The sequence below is a fragment of the Glycine max genome, chromosome 15 (genome assembly GCF_000004515.6).
Source record: "Glycine max cultivar Williams 82 chromosome 15, Glycine_max_v4.0, whole genome shotgun sequence".
Classification (NCBI taxonomy): Eukaryota; Viridiplantae; Streptophyta; class Magnoliopsida; order Fabales; family Fabaceae; genus Glycine; species Glycine max.
The window spans coordinates 52,329,842-52,351,172 of NC_038251.2; the positions used below are offsets into that span (position 1 = coordinate 52,329,842).

The following is a 21,331-nucleotide window of genomic DNA, read 5'->3' on the forward strand; positions in this document are numbered from 1 at the left end:
TTATGCTTTCTGAACCAGAATGATTATTTATATTCAAAGAACAGGTGGTTTTTGGCGGTTGATGGAAGTTTTTTTCTATTTTAAAAACTACCGTTGATGGAAGTTTTAGTAACTTCCATGTAACTTCCAACCGTTGATGGAAGTTTTTGTAACTTCCATGTAACTTCCAACCGTTGATGGAAGTTTTAGTGACTTCCATGTAACTTCCAACCTTTGCCTAAATCGAACATCTCGTTATTATATTAAAACAAGCGTGCACTCTTATTTTAACATAATAAAGAGATCAATTACACTAAAATGTCCAACAAACCTCCCCCATTTTAGTGTAATTACCGATCAAATCACCAAAGTCATAACATACCACAAACTACTGCATAGATGAAATATCGTGACGATTGAATTTCATCTTAGCAAATTATACGTTTCAAATATTCGAATATCAGGGTGTCACTAAGGATTGAACCCTTTCTATTCATAATGAATACATGAAGATAATCTACACAATAGTTTATAACATTACTCTTGCTCGACACTAGTTTTACTAGCCTGTGTCCCTATCCTTCATAAGCATATCAAAGCCAAGTCCCAGCTTCTTGAAGCGGCTAAACTTCATGCTTATATAGGTAGTCCTTTTCTTTTTTTGCACCTGCAAATGCAATTTTTCAAAAGAACCATTAAGAAGTTATACTTCAACCTCCTTAACTTGCAGAACCGAACACATTCCTTTTGGGATACTTTCGATGATGTGTTCCAATCTCTACATGTTAAGCTTTCCACATTGAATTCAGCACCTAATGTCATATTAGATGGGAATTGGGTATCTTAACATAAGAGATTTCAGATGGACTTTAATCCTAATCTCACAGCCGACCTTTTCACAAGATCTCTACTTAACCCTTTGGTTAAATGATCGGCCAAATTATGCTGAGTTCTCGCAGCCCTACATCCCCAAATTTTGAGATAACTCAAATTTGGTGTCTTTTTGTGCCAAAGTTCATATGGGGTAACCTTATTCCTTTTGTTAGGAATTCGGTTCAACAAGTAACAGGCTGCCAACATAGCCTCACCCCAAAATCCTTCACTTAAACCCGAATAGGATAACATGGAATTCACCATTTCTTTCAAGGTTCTATTCTTCCTTTCGGCTACACCATTCTGTTGTGGTGTATAGGGAGCTGTAGTTTGATGTATTATTCCAGTAGATTGAAAATAAACTGGATCATAATACTCACCTCCCCTATTCGCACGAAGAGTTTTGATTAGCTCATTTTGATGAAGTTCTACCTCTTTCTTATAAATTTTAAATTTATCAAGAGCTTCATCTTTTGTATTTAATAAATATACATAACAATACCTTGATGCATCATCAATAAAAGTAACAAGATATTTTTTATGACCTAATTATGGAGTAGCATGCAAATCACACAAATCACTATGAATAAGGTCTGAGACTTTAGTCTCACTTTTAACATCCTTAAAAGGTTTCCTAGTGATCTTGGTCAACAAGCAAGTTTTGCATTTTTCAATGTTCATATCAAAAGGAGGAATCATACTTGTTTTTGACATATCTTTTAATCTTTTGTAATGAACATGTCCTAATCTAGCATGCCAAATTTCTGATTTTGTCATATTAGTTATAGAACTACACGAGGTCATACAAACAGATTCATGAACAAAAGGAACATCAATGTTTAATTTAAAAATTCCATTACAACGATAACCAAATCCAACAAACGAACCATGTCTTGACAAGATGTACTTGTCACTTTCAAGTACTTGCTTGAAACCACAATTATTTAAAACCATACCAGACAATAAGTTCTTACGAATACCAGGTACAAATAAGACATTATCCAAATACAAACTTTTTCCGGAAGTAAAAACTAAATTCACACAACCTAATCCTAGGATTGGTTCAGTTGCAACATTGTCCATCTTCACAATAGAGCCATCATCGATTGGTCTAAATTCCTTGAACCAACGACGATCTTTGCACACATGGCTTGTTGCTCTCGAATCGAACCACCAAGCAACATCATCATCCTGCACATAGAATGCATCAGATATTAGTGATACATAATTTGAATTCGTATTCGAATTAAAATTATTCACTACAATCTAACCTTGTTGCTTTTCAGGATCATTAGACCCACTTGGACCAGCCTTGTTCTTTCCTTTGAACACCTGGAAATCCCTCTTTAAATGACCAGGTTTCCCACACTTCCAACATGACAATTTTGTTTGTTTGTTTGGACCTTTGTTCTTATTTCCTTGAAATTTTCGTTTGTTACCTTTAGCATTATAATTTTGCTTAACTGTTCCACTTTCCTCTACCATATTAACGGAAGGGGAACCTGCTACATTTTTATCATTGACTTTGTCAATTTCCTGAGCCCTCAGCGACTCCTCAATCATGAAATGACTACCGAGTTGAACCAAAGTCAACTCTTCCTTCTTATGTTTCAAGGTATGCTTGAAGTCTTTCCAAGAAGAAGGCAGTTTATCAATTATAGATGAAACTGCAATGGATTCATCCATTTTCAAATCATGTTGAGTAAACTGACCCAAAATCCACAGCAGTTCATTATATTGTTCCATAACAGGCCTCGAATCAATCATTTTGTAATTAAAGAAATTACTAACTAAGAATTTGTTACTTGAGGCATCTTCTGCCATATACTTGGATTCAAGAGAGTCCCATAATTCCTTAGCAGACTCAACATTTTGATAAATATCAAAGAGAGAGTCAGACATACCGTTCAGAATGTGTCCACGACAAATGTAATCGTCGTTCTCCCATTTCGAACGCTTCATTGTTTGATCCAGAGTTTCGTCTTCCATATACACCAGCATCGGTGTACTCAGAACATACACCACATTCAATGTTGTCAAGAGAAAGTGCATCTTCTTCTGCCATCTTCTGAAATCCTGCCCTTCAAACTTGTCCAACTTCGCAAACTTGCTTGTCATCTTCGAACTATCATTCGTCATCTCGAAAGATTTGATTCAATCTTTTGTTGGTTAAATTTGAAAATCGAGATAATACTTGGATAAATCTGAAGTCGTGTATAACACTTTCAGATTGAATCAAATTTTGGGGTTCAACCAAAATTGTTCAATCGGATAAAATCAGAAGATTATAATTCAAGAGTTTTGTTTTGGTCTTGTATGTTTTGTCACACCGTTATGCTTTCTGAACCAGAATGATTATTTATAATCAAAGAACAGGTGGTTTTTGGCGGTTGATGGAAGTTTTTTTCTATTTTAAAAACTGCCGTTGATGGAAGTTTTAGTAACTTCCATGTAACTTCCAACCGTTGATGGAAGTTTTTGTAACTTCCATGTAACTTCCAACCGTTGATGGAAGTTTTAGTAACTTCCATGTAACTTCCAACCTTTGCCTAAACCGAACATCTTGTTATTATATTAAAACAAGCGTGCACTCTTATTTTAACATAATAAAGAGATCAATTACACTAAAATGTCCAACAAGATGGTCATGCATGAACGCAAAGGAGTTAAAAGGGAATGAAGAGTAAAACAAAACACTAAAATGGAGGAGAAGGAGGTTAGGAGGAATGGAGATCAAAGTGGCAGAGGTTAACAAGGACTTGCTTGAACAATGTTTAGTTGGAAGGTTGAATGACATATCTATGTTTGATAAAATTCAAAAGGTTCTGGTTTTAGAGGATATGAAGGAAGTAAAATTGAAATACCTAGGTGATGACTTGGTTTTGATAATATGGATGGATGAGGGAAAGGCTTAGGAGTTGATAAACACCAAGGAGGATAACTTCCTTTCAATATTTCAATCAATTTACAAGTGGAGTCCAAAAATATGTTCTAGTAATAGGCTAATGTGGATGAGGGTTTTTTTAGTCCTTTTCCATCGGTGGAGGGTTGATTGCTTCTCCAAAATTCTTGGAAGCTTTGGTATATTCATTTCAATGGTGAAGAAAACAAAGAGTATGGAACGTTTAGATGCAAGATGTTTATTAGTTAAATCATCGACAACACAACAATATCTTTTTATTCAAGGGTTAAAATAAACGGGATGATCTTTCATGTTAAACCTGTGGATGAAGTAAGCTTACAAGTAAATCAATGTTGTTGGTAGTGATGGAAAAGGGAGTTCTCCAACAGTGAAGTTAATTCTATGGGAAGTGAGTTTGGGAGTTTGGGAATAACTCTTCCATCTCTTAATGTTTGGAATAAGTATACCAAGAAAGGATTCTATATATTGGCGATGAAGTGGGGAGGCAAGAGGGATTTCAACAAGAGGAAACCTAGGAGGAGGCAGAGATGGATGCTAGTCATTGTCCTGTGGATAATGGCTCTGAAAGGGACCAAGGTACAACACAGACAAGCCTGGCTCACCAAGTATCAAAGCTTTGATTAATTAGTTTGGAGATAATGTACAAAAATACAAAGGCATGCGACATAGTCAAGCAGATTTTCAAATTAAAGTTAGGGTAAGCAAAGGTGTGATGTTGACATTTGAAAAAGGCATAATTAAAAGTGGCCTTGTAACACGGGAATTGGGGTCCAAGATCATAGGCGACATTGAAATGTGCAAGGGGGAACAAGTGGATAGGAAAGTGACTACCAAGGACTTGATGCTAGCTAAAGGAGTCACTTCATAAATTGGACTAGTTGATAATGTTTTGACCCAACAAAGGCATATCAAATTTGAGGAGATGTGGTATATGGTATGTGGTTGGGTTGGCGAACAAGGTCTTGGGGATGGGTGCTCAAACTTCAAAATTTATTTGGGCAAGGCATTCATATGGGCTATTGTTGACGAAGGTTCTAATAAAGACCAGCAAGTGTTGGATCTGTTTATGGTGATGGGGATTCAAAATCCAAAATAACATGATCATTAGGTGGAATTGAAGTTGCATTGGTAGGTGAATAGTCAGTCTGACAATTTTTGCAACCAGCTCATTGAGGGACAAACTTTGTCACCTAAAGGTTCAAATACCTTAATTACAAGCTTGGAGTAGTCACAAGTGAAAGTTACCAAATGCCCAATTGACATGTACAAGGAGGATCACAACGGCTCATCAATTGATGTTAGGAAAGTCGATATGGTTCATCAAGGAAATTCAGAAAAAAGAAGAAGGAAAATGAAGAGAATGTCGAAAGTTGTTGTGAAGAAAGTGAAGACTATTCAAAGTAGATTCTTATGGGGAAGTGAAGTGGGTAACAAAACAATTTGTTGGATTAGTTGGAAAATATTTGTTGTCCGAAAAGTTTTGGAGAGTTGGGGATCAAGGACATTGACACATTTAATGAAGTTCTCCTAGCTAAGTGGAGAAGGCTACTTTTCTATCAAAAGGAAACACTTTGGAGAAATTTTTTAGAGTCCAAATATGGATTTCGGAGTTATGCTTGAGTGAAAAAGCAAAATTTAGCTAGCTTATATCCTAGAATTTGTTTAAACTACCCCAATCTCCACTGTCACTTGACCAAGTTGTAAAATCTTCTTGTTAGTTGCTAAAAACCACCCAAAATAATTGCTTTTGTTTTCATTTCTTCTTGTCGTGTGCAAGTATGACATTAGGCCCCTCCCACGTTCTTTCCCTGATCCTTACCTAAAGTTTTGATATGGCTTGACCAATTTGAGTAGTTTACCAAAATTCGAAAGATTGAAATACAGGGAAATCCTAAATGGCCCAATTCCCAAAATGAAGGTTGGTGAAAATGATGCACTCCAATACTCCATGCTCTATGTGATTTTCATGAAACCATATCATGTCTCCAAATCTATTTACTTATTTTTCACTTCACTTCCATACTTTCTCTATAAAATATACAATATTCAACATAAACTTCCTAATTAATTGAGTAAAAAGATATTTGAAAATGTTAAAGATAACATAGACTCATTCATAACAAATGCAAATTACAAACTAAAATCTAACATTCTTTTTATTAGCAAATGTTTGCTGTTAATTTTTATTATTTTGTTATCAGAAAGATTTAAACCCATGACTTCTTCTCATTTTCTTTTTTCTTTACCATTAAGTCAACCTTATAACCCCACTAAAATTTAACATTAATCATAAAAAATTTCAAAATTAAACTTCCTTTTGGACATCTTAAAGTTAAGATGAATTGTATTAATTATTAAATACAATATCTATTATGACATCTTAACAAAAATGTTTTTTTTTATAGATCACGAGTATTTCTAGAAGAGGCAATCTAGCTCAAATTATAGATAAGATTATTATGTGACAAAATTATTTCTTTAAGTGTTTAATGTAAATGGGTATTTAAGACTAATAGTTAAAACAATGATTAAGCTAAAATGATTATGTGCTAATTGATTCACATGCTTGACTGTAACAACAATGTTACCTGTATCAGTATTATACTCTCTCTTTTCATCAGATGAGAAACTTGATCTTAGGGAGGGATATAGAGGAATAGAATGGGAGAAAAATGCAGTGCATATTGATTTTCGTACTCTATAATTTGTATCCAATAATTTATCTAATTCAACTGACCTGAAGACTTACCGTTCCTTTTTTTTTTCTCTTTAAGAAAAAACCCTAGAAATTGTCTTCCATTTAGCTTGGGTAATTGTTCGCAATTAGGACTAATTTAATCACATGAGTACATTTTTTTCCCGGTAGGTTCGATTAGTCATGCATCCTGTTCAGTCACGGAATTATTTAGGGATTGGTTCAATATTATCAAATGACAATTTGCAAGGTTTTGAAAACATGTAAATTTGAATTATATCATCAATAAATACAATAAAATGATTGTCTCCCTTCCCATTAAGGAGTGTAAGATGATATTAGGTAATAGAAAGAGAAACAAAATGTAGGTGCAAAGGAATTGAAAAGGAATGCGACGAGAGAAATTAAAATTGACAATACAACACCAAACGTAAATTATGTTTGTAATTCAATTATAGCTTATACCCATTGTCAAATTATAGCCATTTGAGACACTTCTAATAGTGCCTCCAATTTATGCTTGTAATTTAATTAGCTTATACCCAAATGTTAATTTTATGGAAACTAAAATTTGAATTATATAATCTTAAATAAATATAATAAAATATTAGTCTCACATCTCATTAAGGAGTGTGAGAAGATATTACGATTAATGTAATAGAAAGAAAGAGAGTGCAGATGCTAAAGGAATATAAAAGAATGCAACGAGAGAAATCAAAGTTGACAACACCAAATGTAAATTATAGTCTTTATACAATCAAATAGCTTAACCCTTTGGTTGTGCCTCAAATTTTAAGCCAGGTACTTTTCATCTTCGAAGAGCAATTATTCTAAACTTTACTCATTAGCATGTGGGATAGAATGCAACACTTGTAGCAAACGGTATAAAAACCCATTATGAAACAATTAAATCACTGCAATTAAACGATTAAGTTTGCTTCAATATATGTCAACAAACAAAATTTTACCGAGATTCAATATCAAGTAAATGGTGTTTCTTTTCTAACAAATAAATCTCGAAAGGGAAATTTCTGAGCCGAGGGGAAGAAAAATTATGGTTTTGACACCATGGAATCAAACTCTCTTGTCAAAAGCTAGTCCCAGCCAGTAGCGGGAGGAAAAGCTTGGGCTGGAGGCACACCAGCTTGTGGAGCTGGAACTGGAGCTGGAACAGCCTCACCCCAATCGCCTGCAACTGCAAGAGGAACTTCAGTCAAACAAATTGTGACTACATAAATTTCAAAAGAACTATTAAAACGGTTAACAGAAAAGTCATGTGCCCAATCATCTTATCACTGCACTGTATCAAAGATTCTCTTATCTTTGTTGGCTAGAGGGGGAAGAAGGAACTGTTGCAAACATAAGAATGAAGGTATTTTTGCATGCAATTTATAAAAAAGAAGGCTGAACAACAAAATGCATTATTTCAAAATTCAAATCCAGACACAGAGATTTTATAAACAGGCTAAATGACCAAGCTGAACTTATTCAAACAATATCATAAGAACATGCATATAAAACTTAGTCTAGCATAATCATCAAGCACGAATCCAAAATCAATTCAATAATTCATACCAGCTGCTTCTGGTGTCAAGTTAGTAGGAGCTGCTGAGATTGGTTGTGGTGCTTCTTCAGTCCAAGGTTGTTCGACTGCAGCAGGCCATTGGCCATCAGAAGCAGGGAAGCTGCCAATGCCAGCGGCATTGAAGTCTGAAATGGCATAATCTTGGGCAGGTGGTGCTTCATCTTCCTCTTGTTGCTTGGCCTCTTCAGGTTCTCTATAGAAGAATAAGTCCACCTGCATAACAAAACTTGAGATAATTAGATACTAATCTAAGAACTTACAGCCCCCCCCCCCCCACCCAATGATACTAATTTCTCACAAGAATACAGACATCTACTAACAGACTATATCTTCTCAAGAGCTATAAAACAATCATAACAAGTATTTACCATTACATCCCACTTGTGACCTGGACGAATAGTACCCCGCATCTGCAGTACCATCCTAGCTAATAGCCAGAAGAGACAACCAATGCTATGCTTCCCCTTATTATTGGCAGGAATCCCAACATCAACATACCGCATTGGAGAATCAGTGTCGCAAAAAGCAATAGTTGGAATATTTCCAAGAGCACCCTCCTTGATAGGCTGCACACAAATCAATAACATAAGACAAATTGTGGCAAGACAGACACAAAATAACAAGGTTAATTACTGTCACAAATTTCAAACCAACACTCAACAAACATCCTTGACGGTGAAGAGTTGAACTATATAACTCCTGAAAACACCTTAAATACTCTCTGGTTCTAACTTCTAAAGGGGTAATAACCTGATGATCTGTTCTTGGATCAGTTAGAATCAGAAGACGAGGCTCATTGTAGGATTGCTGCATCTGATTAGTGAATGTTCCAGGAGTGTGCCTTCCGGCAATTGCATGAGCACCAGTGTATTGAGCAAACTTAAGAACTGCCCTCTGACCATAAGGCCTGGCAGACTGAACAATGATATCCTGTGGGTTCTCAATGGCAACAATAATCCTAGCAGCGAGCTGGAGCTTCTCCCATGTCTTGCCAAGGTTAATTATGTAAATACCTGAAAACATAAACCACAAAAATTCAACAAAAACTCCAAAATGTTCTATTTCAGTAGCAAGAGGAAACCTTCATGGTAGCGGTGCAAAAAAGCAAACGCCCAAAGAGTCAAAGACTACCATTATAGCAATTCTGATTAGTAATTAAATTAACCCTTTGAATCACTTCTTAATAACACCTAACAACTTTATCATGGTCATGAAAAGTACACATCCAATTACGAAAAAACCAGAGAAACAACTGATCATAAACGGAAAAGAAAACATATTTAATAATTGAATATTGAAAATCCCAACAATTATCAAAAAGTAGAGATATCATATGGTCTTTCCAAAAACTTTCAAAATTTAGACCACTCATAAAACACACATAGATATTACTATAAGCTCACGGCCACTATGGCAGGGCTTCTAAGGTACCCAGAATTCTACATTTGAGTAATTATATATATTTACACGAATTAAATTAGAAAAAAGTGATGGTGTATCAGAGATAAACTTAGTTACATTACACACACATATCATTCCATTGTAAAAAACACTAAGAACAATGCAAAGGAAATCACTATTTCAACATAAAATAAATAAAAAGGAGAAATTGAGAATGGAGCAGTGACCATCGGTTCTGCGCTTGAAGACGTAGCGTTCCATCTGAAAGTCGCAGTTTTTGGTGCCGAGGTGAACGTCGGCGGCGAGCATCATCTGGATGTCCGTCTCCCTCTGCGACAACTGGTGCGATGGAGCGGCGGAGGAGTCGGCGGCGGCCATGGCTCCGGGAGGTAGGAGAGGCTGTGGAGGTGTTGGTTGTGCTGTGTGTCCTCTGAAGATTTTGAGAAATTAGGGTTTCTGAAGGTTCTCTGCTATTATGGAAATCGGCGAGGGAGAGACAAAGACAAAACCCTAATGTTGTCAAATGACGCTAATGACCTTTCAGCATTTACATTTGGGCCTTGAGGCCATTTCTATTAGCCATAGCCCATAACGTTTTGCGCTTTATTAATGTTTTTTTAATAATACACCTCTTTCTGTTTTTTTTAGTGCTTTGACCTCTTAATTTTTCAAAAATAGTAGCCTTCCAAATTCTTTATTACTTTTTTTTTTCTCCATGAAAGTCGAAGAAGTAGTTTACAATAACTCACAAATCCTATTTAACCAACTAAGCTAAACTTCTTGACGTATTCTTTATTACATAAAGTAATATATATTGTCCAAAAAGATTTTCTTTTTCCTCCAAAAGTTTGAGGGACAATAAGGAAATTTAAGTTGCATAAAAAATAGTTGTTGATTGGATATTTCAGTACAGGTGCCATGTTCTAGTGACATTTTTCTCACCTTTTTTTCATTCATGATTTTAATTTAATTATTTTATTAATTAATTATTTATTAGCACATTTACAACCTATATTTGCAAGACATTTAATATATTTATACTTCTCTTTCCATATTTAAATAACCAAATTTTAAATCATACTAGCTTAGTTCCTCATGTCTTACCTAGGTATTAAATTTATATTTTATAATTTATAGGAATAATTTTATATTATCTTGAATTTTTAATATATTATTAATTATTTAATTTTAATAAATGTATGTTAGTAAATATGTTAATAAATATTTAAATATTTTTTTATACACACATGCTTCACACATAACTTCATAAGAAATGAAACTTTATTAAAATAAATAAATAAATAAATATTTATTTCATGATTAAATTTTAATCGAATATTCAGATAGGGATATATTTTCATTAATCATAAAATTTCGTATAATTTTCATTTGTAAGGTTTAAATTTTAGTATGATAAAAAATATTATTAAATAAATTTGTATAATGAATTTATAATATTTAATTAAATATTTTTCGTAAACAAATGTCATCTGAAATGAAACTTTTTTAAAATAAATAAATAAATATCTTCTTGTGATTAAATTTCAACCAAATATTCACGGAGTGATATATTTTCATTAATGATAAAATTTTGTATAATTTTTAATTGTAAGATCTAAATTTTAGTATTATAATCAGCATTTGAAATTGCTTATGGGAACTTAAATCATATTTTTTTATATAATGGGAGACAAAATATCTCAATTCAAAAGTAAAGGACTAAAATTATGAATTTTCTAAAGGTATAGAAAAAATGTTTTAATTAAAAAATAGGACTAAAATCGTAGGTTTAAGTAAATAAAGGGATGAAAATTATATTTTAACAAAAATTATAGGGAGATTAAAATACAATCTAAGCTTGACATTACTTGTTTAGATACAAGATGGAAAAAGAAATCACCAAAAACTATGGGGAAATAAATTAATGATGATTGATAAGATTAATTTTATAAAATGGTTATTTTCTTGCATCTATTTATTAGTTTTTTGTGTAAATTAAAAATTATAAAGGGACTAGTGGAGTAATAAAGATAATCAATGCTAGTTGAAAACTAGTTTATGCTTTTGAATATTGTTTAGAGTATTTCTAATATGGGGTGTAATTTAAGTAACTCATTTTGAGTTTTTTTTTAGCTTTTATTAATTGGTTTCCACAATGCCATGGAGGAATGGGTAAGTAGGTTGGTCCGTCCCATGTAAGTTCGTATTGGTAGCAGACTAAATCAGTTTGTCCCGCACTCTTACATGAATTTAATACATTGGCCCATCCCCCGCCTCACGGGACAAACAAGCTGGTTTGCGAGTCGAGTTTTTTTTTATAAAAAAATACAATTTCAAAATAAATATATTTTTTTCTTAAAAATAGTCAATTACACTCAATTATATATATTTTTAAAAAGTCTTAATAAATCTCTAACAAATACTCAATTACAAAAGTTTAAACACAACAAAATAAATTTTCAACGTAAATGAAAATAAATTTTGAATTGGACTTTTAGAATAATTGAGTTTGGATTGAACTTGGCTGGTGGTTGTGTGTTTGCGGCCCAAAATATTGCATAGCCATGGATTTAAAAAAAAAAATTCTATGGCCTGTGCGGATTGCAGATCCTATAAGTTGGTCCATAGACCTGGGTCCGTTTACACACCCCTAGTGCCCCATCATATTTAACCCAATTGACAAATTTTTATTAATAATGACAAAATCTGGAGTGTAATTGATTAAATACTCCTTCCATTTCTTTTTATTGTCAAATTTTTGGAAAATTTTAATTTCTATTTATTTGTCATTTACAAAGTTCAATATTACATTAATTACTCATTTACCCCTTCCATTTCATATTAGATGACATTTAAAGTTTTGATAAAGTTTGAAGGAAAACAATTAATTTGTTGAATTTTAAAAAAATTTAGGTAACTTCCTAATATACATAATTTATCTTTCTAATGACTAATTTATTATTTCTATTCACTACTCCGGTTAAGTATTAATTAAGGATGATATTAGAAAAAAGTATTTAAAATCAACCTTGATTTTATAAAATAACATTTATTCTTTAATTTTCTAAAACGTCATATAATTTGAAATAAAGAAAGTATCAATTATATCCTTATTTTTTTTTCTTATCTTTAATTAATATATATGCATTTATTATTTATTGTGAGTAAAAAAAGGAATAAAATAAGAAATGACTTAACTATTTTATTGGAATCATGAAATTTTATTATAATAACCTTATAAGACAAATAAAAAAATAGTACATCAATTCTCGTAAATCAGTAGATAAAATAGTACATCAATTCTCGTAAATCAGTAGATAAAGTTTACAATTAACCAATTATGGTTTTTCACATACATGAAAATTCTGCAGGATGGGTTCGAGGTTAAAAATGGCCATTTTGGTGATGAACATTAATAGTTAAAAATATAATTTTCTCTGAAAAAGTAATAAATTACACTCAATTATATATATATTTTTAAAAAAGTTTTAATAAATCTCTAATAAATATTTAATTACAAAAGTCTTAATACAACCAAATAAATTTTAAACATAAATGTAAAAAAAAAATTGGATTAAACTTTTAAAATTAATTGAATTTAAATTGAAATTGATGAATAATTACGTGTCCAAATCATACAACCCACAAATTATGTTAGGGGAATCCAAAATCTTGCATAATCATGAATGAATTTTTAGAAAACTTTGATTTGTGATCTGTGCGGATTGCAGGCCCACGGTCAATCCATGTATCTGAGCCGTTTACTCACCCACTCCTAATGTCACATCATATTTAACCCCACCTGAAGCAATAGTACCTTAAAGCAACTTGTTTAACAACTAATGTTTAAAACATTCTTAATTGACACTAAAATTGGTCACCAATTTTTCATAAATATTGACAAATTTTTATTAATGTTGACAAATCTGGAGTGTAATTGATTAATTACTCCTTCCATTTCTTTTTATTGTCAAATTTTTGGAAAATGTAATTTCTATTCATTTGTCATTTACAAAGTTCAATATTACATCAATAACTCATTTACTCCTTCCCTTTCATATTAGATGACATTTAAAGTTTTGATACAAATTTTAAGAAATACAATTAATTTGTTGAATTAAAAAAAATATTAGGTAACTTCCTAATATATATAATTTATCTTTCTAATTAATGATTAATTTATTATTTCTATTCACTAGTATTGATTAAGGGTGGTCTTAGAAAAAAATATTTAAAATCAACCTTAATTTTGTAAAATGACATCTATTTTAATTTTTTTTCTTCTAAAACATGGCATCCTTCTTTGTTTTCTAATCTTTAATTAATATACACGTGCATTTATGATTTATTATGAGTATAAAAAAGGGATAAAACAAGGAATGACTTAACTATTTTATTGGAATTGAGAAAATTTATTAAGTTTTTTAAATTTTACATAACAACTTTAAAAGACAAATAAAAAAATAATATAAAATGAATTCATGTAAATCAGTAGATAAAGGTTACAATTAATCAATTATGGTTTTCCACGTACATGAAATTTCTGCAGGATGGGTTCAAGGTTAAAAATGGCCATTTTGGTGATGAACATTAACCAAGAAAACAGCATAAATACAAAAGTTGAAACTCCTACAAAGTAGGCATTCTGTGTTCCTTGTTCATGACTGTTTTGGTCGGTTATGCTAATTCTGCGGCCTTGGACATATACACGTTCATCAGCTTCCGGAGCTAAACTGTTTCCAATTGGATAATTGTGCTGAGAAATTTCCCTCAACAACCTTGAAAGCAGCAAATTCACATCAAAAACATTGAATGTTTTTTATTTAGCAAGCAAGAAAATTAATAGTAAAAAACTCAGTACTTTTTTGTTGAGTAAAAAAGTCACAAAATTTGAGTCACAAATCAATCTTTATCAATTGCGATTCATTCCTCTTAAATGAATACCATATTTATTCATTTATTTTGTTATTATCCTTTATTGCTGTTCCTCTTACCTTTATCCGTGACTGCCCCCATTGACAGAAGGGACAACACCAATGGAGAGAAAAACCAAAAAGGTCTTATATTATAAAACCAAAACATTCAAAGAAACACCTTAGGAATCATCAAAAACCATAAGTGGGAAAAGGGAAATGGAGGAAAAAAATAATGCTAAGCTTTTTGGAAATACTTTATTTTAAAGAGGGTGAGATAGCCACAAGAGATTCAATCAACCAAAAGCAAGATATGTAGTGGATCCAACCCATACCCAACAAACCCCACATTATATATATCTTTAGATCAAATTAGATTATTGTGTGCAGTACCAACCAGAACCAAACTTTGTGCCTTTTTCCCTGCAGTTGCGGCGAGTTTTGACTATTTGCCAAGGGCTAAGGCTGAGACTTTCAGAGATCTGAGACTGTGGAAATTAAGTGTCACAAATGGGTGTCAATGTGGGGATTATTTGTGTTTTGTTTCTCTTGGCAACACAGGCAATAGGGGTTCCTGCATTTGCACCATGGAAGAAGCTGCAATTGCCATGGAAGAAGCCTTCTAAAGGTACTTAATTACTTCTTTGTTTTTTTACTTAATTTATCTTTTGTTATTTTACTTTGCTTAATTCGAGTTTGCTATTTTTTTATATTTTTTTTATCTACAACTGTTAGTTTGGTTAAAAATATTAATTACGAGATTCGAATTGACAACTTCTTCACCTTCTCTTCTCTGGTGGACAACCTTATATTTTCCATTGGTGCATGTTTGCTATTATTGTTCTTCTTTCTTCTGTTTATTAGTTCATATCTCTCTTGATAAAAACATAGGAGAAACTAGCAGGTGGTCTTTGACCACTATGGTTTATGCTAATACGTACATGTAATTATTTTTTCTCTTGTAGATCGTAAAGTTTAAATGTATTATATAAATATTGATCAGTATTATAAATAAGTTACAGTCTAGGACCACCGGCTAAAATCACTTAACATATGTTTAAATCAAAGTTTGTAAACATAAATTTGAGTTAAACTTAAATTACAAAAACAACTTAAATCTTATTGTTAAAAAATTGTTTTTTGGGGTAAAATATTAATATGCAAAATTGAGTTTATTCTTCAACTTGAGTTTGGACTACCCAGATGAAAAAGCAATCATAACCTTAATAATTGTTGGAAAACGGAGGAAAATATGGTATAGCCTTTCACAATTACTTGAGTATGAAAACCATGTGCTGGCCAAAGTGATAATGGAAGATAAGTTTAAAAGTTAATAAATATAAAAAGATTTTTGGATCGTGGGTTAATATGTATTTTATAAAATAGGGTTTTTTTAGTAGTGTTAGTAAATATTATATATATATATATATATATATATATATATATATATATTAATTCTTTAAGTAGTTAACAAAATGAATATAATATTGCAGGTATTTTAAAGAAAATCTAATATCGCAGTTATGATTTCTTATGGTTGTAGTTTCGATGACAACTTCTTATTGTGGAAATTTATTTATAAAAAAATGCGAATTGATGAGCAAGAGCAACAATTGCTGTTAGTTGGTTATGACCAAACTCTTTTTTAAAGCCTTGCTTTGTCCTTTCATCTTGAACATATGCTTCCAATAAAATTCTTTTTATTTTATAGTGTAACATTTTGTTGAAGAGAATATATTGGGGGAAGCTACGCATAAATATAATCTTTGATAACACAGTAATTTTTTATGATTGTGTTGTGTCCTCCTGGAATGATATTTAATATATGCACCTTTTCTATATATTTAATCCATCTTATGCTATAAAAAATCGATCTTCTTTATATAATATTAATATTTTTAATCCACAAATTCTTTAAATAAAATTTAATCATGAAATATTCTTAACGTAAAATAAAATAACTCTAAGACACACCATTTATTAAAAATAAAGTGCACAAATAAGCCAGTAAATATCATCATCATTCTGTTATACTGTCTCAATTTGGAGTCCTGGACCACCTAACGAAGGGGATACCTCGACCTTCTATGGAAGAGGAAATTATGGTAGTCAATGAAAAACAAATTAGTATTTTAGTTGTTTCTCAAGAACAAAAACAAAAATTAGGATTTTGGTAAAAAAAATATAGTAATTAAATATCTTAGAATATATAAATTATATTTTAAATTTATAAAAAGTAATATTATTTGTCACATAATGCTATTTTTAATTACTAACACTTTAAAAGAAATATTGAAATTTAATTTATTTAAAAATAGAGATAAAAGAGTAGATTGGTAGATATAAATTTTTGGTTTAAAAAAAGGAGAATATGTTGAGTGAGAATTTTTTGACTTGTGACAGGAATAATATGTGAATATTGAAAATACCTAATTAAGAAAGAAACTCTTCCAAGTTGAATATTATAATTTGTAAAAGGTTTTTTTTTTTATATACATAAAAACTGAAGTTATATCAATTATCATTGTATTTTTTTTTTAGAATGCAACTAATTAGAAACCATTATTAACATTATTCTTAAGGTAATTATTGTAAAAAATAATAAATTAATATATTAATTATGCATGATAATTAGTTGATAATAAGCTGATAGTGTAAAAAATTTTAATGCATGAAATATTTACTTAATTTATAATATAAGAATATATTTATTTTAATTTGAAAAAATGATCTTAAATATGCACTTAGATTTCGTTGGAATTTGTTTTTGTTGATTAAAAATAGTTTTTTTTAATAAAATACTTTTTTAATGTTTCAGCGTCTTTAAAATAAGAATCACTTGAGGCGGAACCCCTCCAATTCATAAAAAAAATCACTTTTTTTGTCTTAGATTAATTTTGTGTCTGAGTGTTCTTTTTAGATAAAATTTAGTTTTAAAAAAAATATTTTTTATTCTAAATTTTTATTTTGATATATTGTAAATGTAAATATTTTTATTTAACCAATTCAGCACATTTCATATATGATTTTTAAAGTAATAACTATGAAAATCAAGTATTTATAAGTAGAAGACTTGGTAAAAGTCTTTATGTTGACAGTATATTTTAATTAAATTTTATGATTTATTCACTTTATTTCCAATAATAATTTCCCTAAGATAACGATGTTAAACTATAACAATAGTCTTTTTTTTTAACAGTATCAAAATTTGAAAACTATTTTAAAATTTAATTTTCTGTTTAAATATAATATTTGAAATTTTCATTAAATTGTTGAGAAACTTAATGTTTTAATAAATTTTTTAAAGAAGATAAATGTATCTGCTGCAATTAATTACTTTCTTGCAACAGATTCACGAATTAGAGTTATACAAAAATGACAAAAAAAGCCTATATAAATAAATATCAGGATCCGCAAGAAAGGTAATGAACCTTTTGTTAAACAATTGTTAACATTGGATTAGTATATGTGATTAACATTCCTTGCTTACTTTATCTGCAACTAGTTACATAATTTGTGTCCTCATTTTTTGGAATATTTTTTGTGGAATATTCCCACAGTGGGAATATATAATGCAAAGTTAGCTAGTAGGTAACAAAACTTAACAAAAAGGAGACAAACGAAGTTATGTAAGAAAATCTCCCACTCAAAATCCATTTTGCTGGATATAGTTTCTTGGTAGATTATCTCTGTGTGTGTGTTTTTACAAGTCTTGCCTGCACATTTGATAATGCAGCTATTTGAACTGTACGATTAGTTTGGTATAAAAGGAACCTATAGCTCTACGAGGCAAAGACACAAGTGTGATTTTTTTTTTTAAAAATGTTTTTGTATATGCTCCTCAACCATTTTGATAAATCCGTAATGATTTGAACTTGTAGAGATTCAATTCTATAAAGCATCATGTGTTTCTTTTCTTCATTAAAAATGTGGTCCACACACAGAAAAAAGAAAATGTCTCTAAATTTGCTTCATAATTACCTACCATGCCACAGATTTTATATTCTCATGCTATTTATGAAATTGATACTTGGGATTATTGTGCATGTTATGATTATCTTACTTGATAATATAATGAACATAACTATGCACAATCATACACAACAGAGTACCCTGTTTTGCATTATTTCGTCCCCTCTGTCCATAAAAGTGCAGCTAACAAAATAATAATAATAATTCCACTACCACCACAGGATATTCCAAATAACAAATTTGAAGGTGTTCTCCACATCAATGCCAAAGTAAATTATATGGTCCATTTCATTATGAGAGAGACTTTTGGGCACACAAATCCGTACTCATGGGACCATAGGATACTTGTAATGTAGTTAGCAACACAAAATTATAACAGAATTAAAGTCAAGTAAAGACCTCATTTTTGGTTGCCCCACATCAGAGTCACATGCAAAATTGCAACATATCCCTTATGAAAATAGACATAAAGGTAAACAAAACCAAGACGTTTGTTTAATGAACACCTTGGTGTATAAGTGAGGTTGAACAACGTTTAGAAGCTTGTTTATGTAGTCAAGTTAGCTTCCTTGTAAGTCACACATCCTTGGGGAAACCCTTGTATTTTATATTTATATGAAGACCCTTCTACCTTCAAAAATTCAAAATTGTCCCCAAAGGAATATAGTATACTTCTTGCAAAAACTTCTATATATTATTATATAATAATGATATTCTCGATATATGAAACTAATACTTCTATGGAAAACTCAATAATGGGTAATTGCCTTACCACATGTTACTGTGCAGGGAAAGTCATTCAGAAAAACCAAGCTCTCCCCATTAATACCATATTCAAGCTTCCTGTACATGTTACAAATTCTTGGCCTCCAGGTAAACATAATTAGATTGGTCAAATTCTCTCATTATTGTGATATATAACCTATTTAAATAAGTTTTTGGACTCTGTCAAATTTCAGATTTTAAATTTTAGTCATTATAAAAAGTTTTATACATGTTTATTCCTTTATTTATTTTAATCCCTCATAATTAGCTCCCTAAAGGAACTAAAAGTGGTTAACAAAAAGACAAAACTTTATGCCTACAAGAATTAATTATGATCAATAAAAATAAACGAGCGACTAAAAAACGACCATTTTTTAGGGACTAAAACTCAATCTGAAATTCAGAGAGCGACTAAAATCTTATTTACCCTGTAATCTAGTTAAATGCATGCTGATTATTGCTAGTGGTGAATTACTACATTCAGGTGGTAATTTTGCAAGTGGAACAATTGATCTTGGTGGGCTGCAACTGTATGAAGCATCAACATTCAACAAAGTTTGGGGCACCTATAGTGGTGGACCTGATGATCGAGGTTTCTCCATTTTTGAGCCATCAGGAATACCTCAAGGCTTCTCCATGTTGGGTAGCTACAGCCAGCCCAACAACAAGCCTCTTTTTGGATATGTTCTTGTGGCAAAAGATGTGTCCACAAACACCAGCAACCCTAGTCTAAAGCAACCACTTGATTACACACTTGTATGGAACAGTGCATCTTTGAAGATTGACCAAGATGGTCCCATCTATGTTTGGCTACCAACAGCACCTCAAGGTTATAAAGCTGTAGGCTATGTTGTCACCACAACACCAACTAAGCCTTCACTTGACAAAATCAGGTGTGCTAGGTTAGACCTCACTGACCAATGTGAGGCAAATTCATTCATTTGGGGTTCAGACAACTTCAATTTTTATGATGTTAGACCAAGCAATAGAGGAACTCAAGCACCTGGTGTTAGAGTAGGCACCTTTGTTGCACAAAATGGGAGTCCTAACCCTCCATCTATTGTTTGTTTGAGAAACACCAACGCTATACCAAAATACATGCCTAATCTACCACAAATCAAGGCAATTCTCCAAGTTTACTCTCCAGTCATGTCCTTGCACCCTGATGAAGAATTCTTTCCATCTTCTGTGGAGTGGTTTTTCTCCAATGGAGCACTTCTATATAAGAAAGGACAAGAGTCAAAGCCTGTGTCAATATCACCAAATGGGGCTAACCTTCCTCAGGATCCTAACATTGATGGTGCCTATTGGGTGGACCTTCCTGCTGATTCAACCAACAAAGAGAGGGTCAAGAAAGGAGACTTGAAAAGTGCCATAAGCTATGTGCATGTGAAGCCAATGCTTGGAGGGACCTTCACTGACATTGCAATGTGGGTCTTCTACCCATTCAATGGACCAGCTAGAGCCAAAGTTGAGTTCTTAACCGTTAACTTGGGGAAGATAGGTGAACATGTTGGTGACTGGGAGCATGTGACACTAAGGGTGAGCAACTTCAATGGTGAACTAAAGCATGTCTATTTCTCTCAACACAGCAAAGGCGTATGGTTTGATTCATCTCAATTAGAGTTCCAAAGTGGCAACAAACCATTGTACTATTCTTCCTTGCATGGCCATGCATCATACCCTCATGGTGGCCTTAACTTGCTAGGGGAAGACAAGATTGGCATAAGGAATGATACTGCTATAAGTGACAATGTCATGGATTTGGGGGCATTTCAATTGGTTTCTGCTGAGTATTTGGGTTCTGATGTTGTGGAGCCTCCTCCATGGCTTAATTATTTCAGGGAATGGGGTCCTAAAATTGATTATAATGTGAATGATGAGTTGAGGAAGCTTGAGAAGTTCTTGCCTGGGAAGCTGAAATCTACTTTGGAAAATATTGTGAAGAATTTGCCAAGTGAAGTGTTGGGAGAGGAAGGACCAACGGGTCCTAAGGTGAAGGATAATTGGAGTGGAGATGAAAGGTGAAGATTGTAGAGCTTAGTTACATTCATTGTTACAAACTCCAAATGGAATTAGAGTAATGTTAATTATTGTGTGAAAAGTGGAATTGAATAAGTGGCTACAGTTTATTGGAAAAACTATATATTAAAAAAGTCAAAAGGAACCAACAATAGCTTAAACAAGTTCACAAACCTTGTCAATTCTCGGTGCACTATAAACAA

The 21,331-nt window shown here is 31.9% G+C and overlaps 2 protein-coding genes across 2 annotated transcripts; one reads left to right on the forward strand and one right to left on the reverse strand.

Annotated features, from left to right (window-relative positions):
• Window positions 1-7,368: 7,368 nt before the first annotated feature.
• On the reverse strand, window positions 7,369-9,935 carry LOC100818292 (40S ribosomal protein SA). The gene is made up of 5 exons (NM_001255415.3): window positions 9,684-9,935; window positions 8,806-9,068; window positions 8,424-8,621; window positions 8,046-8,268; window positions 7,369-7,665 (listed from the first exon to the last, which is right to left on the reverse strand). The coding sequence occupies exons 1-5, from the start codon at window positions 9,832-9,834 to the stop codon at window positions 7,565-7,567; spliced, it is 936 nt and encodes a 311-aa protein (NP_001242344.2). The 5' UTR covers window positions 9,835-9,935; the 3' UTR covers window positions 7,369-7,564.
• A 4,542-nt stretch (window positions 9,936-14,477) lies between these two features.
• LOC100820073 (uncharacterized) lies at window positions 14,478-21,210 on the forward strand. The gene is made up of 3 exons (XM_003545904.5): window positions 14,478-14,997; window positions 19,131-19,214; window positions 19,591-21,210. The coding sequence occupies exons 1-3, from the start codon at window positions 14,880-14,882 to the stop codon at window positions 21,132-21,134; spliced, it is 1,746 nt and encodes a 581-aa protein (XP_003545952.1). The 5' UTR covers window positions 14,478-14,879; the 3' UTR covers window positions 21,135-21,210.
• The last annotated feature ends 121 nt before the right edge of the window (window positions 21,211-21,331 follow it).

Bases quoted from the DNA above. Each gene is read 5' to 3' on its own strand.
- LOC100818292 (NM_001255415.3), bottom strand. From the start codon at position 9,834: ATGGCCGCCGCCGACTCCTCCGCCGCTCCATCGCACCAGTTGTCGCAG. The intron at 9,069-9,683 runs GTCACTGCTCCA...TTATGTTTTCAG, and splicing joins CTTCAAGCGCAGAACCGATG to GTATTTACATAATTAACCTT. The intron at 8,622-8,805 runs GTTATTACCCCT...ATTTGTGTGCAG, and splicing joins ATCCAAGAACAGATCATCAG to CCTATCAAGGAGGGTGCTCT.
- LOC100820073 (XM_003545904.5), top strand. From the start codon at position 14,880: ATGGGTGTCAATGTGGGGATTATTTGTGTTTTGTTTCTCTTGGCAACA. The intron at 14,998-19,130 runs GTACTTAATTAC...GTTACTGTGCAG, and splicing joins ATGGAAGAAGCCTTCTAAAG to GGAAAGTCATTCAGAAAAAC. The intron at 19,215-19,590 runs GTAAACATAATT...TACTACATTCAG, and splicing joins TACAAATTCTTGGCCTCCAG to GTGGTAATTTTGCAAGTGGA.